This window comes from Pteropus vampyrus, unplaced genomic scaffold (genome assembly GCF_000151845.1).
Source record: "Pteropus vampyrus isolate Shadow unplaced genomic scaffold, Pvam_2.0 Scaffold1, whole genome shotgun sequence".
Classification (NCBI taxonomy): Eukaryota; Metazoa; Chordata; class Mammalia; order Chiroptera; family Pteropodidae; genus Pteropus; species Pteropus vampyrus.
This window is the reverse complement of record NW_011888782.1, coordinates 35,688,236-35,694,026: the sequence shown is the minus strand read 5'-3', so window position 1 is coordinate 35,694,026 and position 5,791 is coordinate 35,688,236. Positions and strand designations below refer to the sequence as shown.

At 39.4% G+C, this 5,791-nt stretch overlaps 2 protein-coding genes across 4 annotated transcripts in view; one reads left to right on the top strand and one right to left on the bottom strand.

Annotated features, from left to right (window-relative positions):
- The window catches only part of HHLA2 (HERV-H LTR-associating 2), a 115,990-nt gene extending 113,069 nt beyond the window's left edge, over positions 1-2,921 (top strand). For 2 of the 3 annotated variants that reach the window (XM_011384304.2, XM_023527129.1), the window contains one exon: positions 2,606-2,921. In XM_011384304.2, coding sequence (XP_011382606.1) covers positions 2,606-2,640 — 35 coding nt within the window. In that variant the 3' untranslated portion in view covers positions 2,641-2,921. Of the gene's footprint in view, positions 1-1,821; positions 1,865-2,605 lie in introns of all 3 variants that reach the window. The other variant, XM_023527140.1, reaches the window with a different exon arrangement.
- A 1,782-nt stretch (positions 2,922-4,703) lies between these two features.
- Positions 4,704-5,791, bottom strand: part of MYH15 (myosin heavy chain 15) — a 129,018-nt gene continuing 127,930 nt past the window's right edge. Inside the window, exon 42 of the mRNA XM_011355605.2 lies at positions 4,704-4,838. Coding sequence (XP_011353907.2) covers positions 4,824-4,838 — 15 coding nt within the window. The 3' untranslated portion in view covers positions 4,704-4,823. The remainder of the gene's footprint in view (positions 4,839-5,791) is intronic.

Genomic DNA, 5,791 nt, shown 5'->3' with positions numbered 1-5,791 from the left:
TTCCATGTCTCTTCTTCTCATTGATATCTGCCAGTTGCCTCTGCTAAAGTTAGAAGATTTAGTCATAGAAGAAACCATTATTCAAAGTAAGATTTCAGGGGTGATAGTACGCAAGAGTTTTACCAGTTTTAGCCCTGTGATTGTACTAATAGGCACACTAGTCTTCTTACCATTATTCCTGTCCCTTAGCCAGAAATAGAAAAAGATGGAAGGTCACAAGAAGTCTAATTTGTCACCCAAATGCAACCCCTAACCTAATATAATGATACTTGTGATTGGATTAGGTTCAAATTACATACCGCTCAAGAATAACAGATTGGTTTCTACACTGGAAGTGTGCATAGGTCAGGTCCTAACAAAAAATGCCTGGCACATTCAAAATTGTACAAAGGGGTATACAGAAGATAGTGCATTCCACCCCACACACCCAGAGCTGGGAGCAGCTGAATAATAAAACTGAACTTGAAGGGACAAGAAGAGGGAGCAGATTTCAAAACCTGGAAGGAGAGAGTCCCATAAAATCAGCTGTCTTGTAAGGAGAGTGACCTTCACTCAACTAGACCAAGGTGACCTTACAGGGAAGGAGCAGGACAAATAACTGATTTTGCTTTTCCCTCCCTGTGATCTCCACTTCCAAGCCAGAGAGAATTGATGACCTGCATATGGAACCCATCCAGGTCAGCTGCCCATGGCAGAGAGCAGCATGGGTTCTGATTTTGGAGTAGCAGTCAGGAGATATCAACAAAAACAATGTCAGGGTATTGACCAATTTTTAAAAAGTGTTCTACAGTTATGTAGTTAGATGGGCTGAAAATATATTTCAGGCTGTTCTACTAAAAGCCACAAACCTCACCTCCAGGTCCCTGGTTGTACTTTCATATGATTATGATTCAAATGTTTTCCTTTTCTATTCTGTTTTACAATACCCTTAGTCTAGGATACGTATAAATTATTCTAGATTTTAGCAAGGCCCAGAAGAAAGGCCTTTCTTTAGAAATGACATTTTACCCCTTTTTCCTTAACCACCATTCTCAACTTCACCATCACCTCCTTGCCTGTTATTTTCCATTTACAGTAGGAATTAGGCCAACAATCCTAAAGAGCCAGGAATTCCTGGCCTGGTCGAATTGCTTTTATCTCCACTTTGGAGCACCTGAATCAGTCATAAGAATTTACTGCTGTTTGTTTCTGATGAGGTATTTGTACACTGAATGCATTTTTAATGCTGTTTGTGGGAAGAAAGATATGACAAGGGGGTGTAACTAGGGTTATTCTAATAACAATTACAGGCACACTCTGTTTTATTGTGCTTTGCAGATATTGTTTTTCACAAATCAAAGGTTTGTGGAAACCCATATCAAGCAAGTCTATCGGCAACATTTTTCCAACAGCATTTGCTTACTTCATGCATCACATTTTTAGTAATTCTTCCACTCTTTCAAACTTTTTCATCATTACATTTGTTATGATGATCAGTGATTAGCAATCTTTAATGTTACTAGGACAAGACCCTCCGCCAGCATAAAGGTTATAACTCGCTTGAAAGCCATAAAACTTTTTTAGAGTATAATATTTTTTAGACATAATGCTATTGCACACTTAATAGACTACAGTATAGTGTAAACATAACTTTTATATGCACTAGGAAACCCAAAAGTTTGTGTGACTCACTTTACTGCAATATTCACTTTATTATGGGTGGTCTGGAACAGAACCTGCCATATCTCTGAGGTTCGCCTAAATACTGAGGAAGGAAGAAGGGGGAATTTGAGTGTTCGCGAAGAGATTTTTAAGTTTGTTCTCTTTTTTTCCTGTGGAAAGGAGTACTGTCTCTACTGATGGGAGTGCTGATAATGAAAACATAGTAAGACATTTCTTTTATCAAACCATTTATAGTGTAAGAATGCTACTGTAAAGAGGTAATTGAAGTTTTGACTGATTCACATATTGTCATTCAAGACTTTTGTAGAGGAAAAAAGACAGGAAGGATTGCAGGATAATATAACAGGAAAAAAATGCAGTTAGGCTTTTCCCAATGTCTATAATTAAACGAGCTCTACTTGCTTAAATACGCGGTTGCTCTTCTTGTTGCCCATTGTTATTTGTAGAGCTCTCGAATGGCGCTATGGGTATGATGTATAGAAGTGGAAGGATATAATAAAGTCTAGAAAAGCAGACTGCATTTTCTGCCCAGACTCAGACTGCTGACCTTTCATACTTTTTAAGGCACTTCTAGGTTCCTTGAGGACTGAAAATTCACTTACGAATTATAGTTTGTATATTTCCTTTTTGTTGCATACTATTTATTATTTATTATAAGTTCCGTTAATCAGAATATAAATGAGAACCAAGAGCGGGGTAAACTTATTTTTCCACTTGTTAAAAACTTAGGAACATCTAGCAGGGAGTTTAAAGTTGAATAAGACTCAGACTTCGTAACTACTTTTATAACTGTAATAGATCTGACTGTTGATGCAACAATAGCTTAAAGCTACCCCCTCCCAAACACCAAAACACTACCATCATCAAACACTTAAAAAAAATAGACCCTAAATGACTGTTGTTCATGTCAGAAAAACCATTTTTATTTATTTTTTGTTTCTAGGTTCTTTCAGAAAAGCTAGCCAGTACAGAAAATAACGACAATCATGCTTATGATCTGCTGTCACAGTCCAAACATCCAGTGATTTCATCTCCCCTTCCTTCACTGGGATTCCAGCACTGGCTTGCCAGGACCAGATAATTCTACCATTGCAAAGACTTGCAAACATGCTCTTTTCCAGTATCGCGTTCACTTTCGTGGCCTATGCAATATTTACTGACCCCCTACCTGCATCAAATGCCTGGATGCCAAGGATTCCTATTTACCTTAGAAGAGAACCGTCATTCTTTTACGTTGTTGCTGCAATCAGCTGGGGAGGCTACCGTGAAGTTTTCACTATGAACTGATTCAAAATCTGATCAATAATGGGTGAGAGAGCAGGTAGGAGAAGCCATGTTAGAGAAAAGGTGAAAAACCAGAGCCTGGAAACCAAGATAGTTGATTGCTAAGGTATTAGATGCCAATTTTACATGAATGGTCACATCAGTTTATCCAATTAGATTTAGTACACTGAGTCTTAGTACCCCAAAGAAGAAGAATGTCAGTAGCTCCAGGACCGTCTAGGACAAAAGGCCCTATCAACCCGAGAACCGACATCTGTGGAGTTGGGTTATACTTTCCACGACCAGGTTTGCATAGCTGAGTGACCCTACCTCTGAAGATAATCTGATTCACTCTTCTGACTTGATCTATATCCTTTAATTTTAATCAATTTATAAGAAAGAAAAGGTAATTTTTGTGACTTAGCCAAAATTTGATCCTATAGTTTACAGGAGAAAACCAACTCTAAATTACGTGTTAATGCCACCTGGTCCGGTTTTCTCTATCAGCTGGCCTTAACTTCACAGTCACATATTTTTGTTGACTCTTATTTGCTACAATGTTGTGACAGGTTTTCATAAACTGTAAAGTATTAAGGATGCCATTACAAAGAAAACCTTTACAAAAGATCATAGGACACTTTATGAGGAGAAAATGCTCAGAATTTCTGTGATCCTCTTACAATGATGATGAGAACAAATTATAGATGGCAGACAAGGAATAACTTGGGTCCTTCAACACTGCTGAGCCCCTGAATTAGGAGTCGGGGTTGGATCAGAGAGGCAGACTGCTAAGAATGACGGAAAATAAGGATTTACCATAGGAATTTAACCTCACACAATTGTGGGAACTGGTGACGTCTGTGCCAGGCTGTCTCCTCTGCATCTGGTGCTAGACTTAAAGTCACTTCAGGTTGGCTGTGCCTGCGGTCATGGAGGAGAGTTAGACATGGAGTGAGGATGAACTAGAATCTTGTCTTGGGGCCTCTAAAGTCCATGCCGTGGGTGACCTGCAAGGTAAGCTGGTGCCCACTGCCATGTAGCCACACACATGCCTGGCCAAGACTCTGAGGCCGAAGATGGAAACTGACTGAGACTGGAGGAGCTGCTGTTGATCTCTACTAGCTAATGTTTTTGGCCTGGGCACTGACCTTTTGAGCATAAAATAAGCAGCTGCCCCTCTCTCTCAAACCTGGTGCAACTTTCTCTTCTGATCCTCTCTAGTCCAGAACCACACAGAAAGGAATTCTGAGAAACACACCTCCAGCTTAGGGAAACTGGCACAATACCACCCATCCCTGACTGAATGTCTTGTGTGAGAATTTGCTTCAGCGTTTAAAGTCTGCACCAGCATGTAGCCTACATTTGTGTCAATTAGGACGGTTTTATCCACAAAGTGCCTAACCATGATTATATGTAAATCACGGTGCTAAGTTTATCAATTCCCACTATTAGTGGTGAAAAATATAGACTTATAGATTAGAGATGAGTCAAGCAAAGTTTATAACTTCAGTAATAACCATTTACCAACATCCTCTAGTTTTCATGGACAATAACTTGTCTAAGGATATATTCTATGAATATTACTTATTAAGGGGCAATATGGGCAAAGAACAAGTATGAATTCATTTGTTAACTTTTAAAAAGTTTTGCATCTGTTTAATCTTTCATGTGAAATGTTATATTTGAAGATCAAGAAATCTCCATTAATTTTAGAAGCAATTATTACATTTTTCTAATTACCTTGTTTAAACTGCTTTTCACACTACATAAACAATGTTGGGTTTTTTTGTTGTTGTTGTTGTTGTTTTTCTTGTTTCAAATGCAACTTAACTTTCTGGCCATAAAATAAAACAGTCCTTGTACTTCTCCAGCCACTGTCCTTCAGAAGCAAGGACTGCTTATTCTTCACAAACCTGAAAAACAGAATATCAGTGTATCCTGTGAGATTCTTGAGACTTTCATCAGTGGAACACATGCCCAGAACCAAGCCAGTCCTCTCCAGAGGTAAGCAGGTCTTAGCCAACTCTTTACTAGCTTCAAAGGGAGGCAGGGAATTGGGGCATTATAGAAAGTAGACACGCACTGGTAATTCACTCCAGAGGTGTGCTTGGTCACTCTCAATTTGCCACCAGCCTTCCCTTGCCAGGGAAGGCAGCACCCTCTCCACCAGCCTCTGTAGCCACATCACCAGTTTGTGCCACAGCCCTGACACACAATTCTATCAGAAAACCTTTTTCTCTGCTTTATGACAGTTGAGAGATTTTCAGGCTTTCCTTCTGTGAATGGGAAACAATTAGTCATTGCACTGCCAAGGACGCTTTTCTATTCATCCCTGGCCTCTCAAGCAATTTCTGCTTTGCTCATTTTATTCTTTGTTGGAAACAACTGTGACCAAGTCTAATACTTTACATCTGTTTTGGAGACCCTTCAACTTCTTGCAGCTGAGTGTGATTGCAGCACATGAGACATTCCCCTAACAGTCCATTAAATGGGGTTGCTGGGCAGGCTGTGCACAGAAGACCCCAAATCCAATGCCATAACCTTCACAAGTTGATGCCAGAGTTCAAACCACTTAACTGGACCTCTCCATGTAAGTCTTATCCCTGAGACAGCTTTGTAGGCATCAGTAAGAAATCTCTGGAGTTTGCCAATGACTCATGTTTCTCATATTTAGCTCTATATATATTCACCATACCGACTTTTAGTCTCTCCTTCAAAAGAGATCCTTTTGACCTCACTGAAGGTAGTGTTTACTACTGGCAACTCTCTCTACTCATTTTGCAGGGTGATGAGTAATTCATTTATAATAAATAAGAGGACCAGCCATATACCAAATTTTTTTTAAAAACGATGATGTCTACCTGTG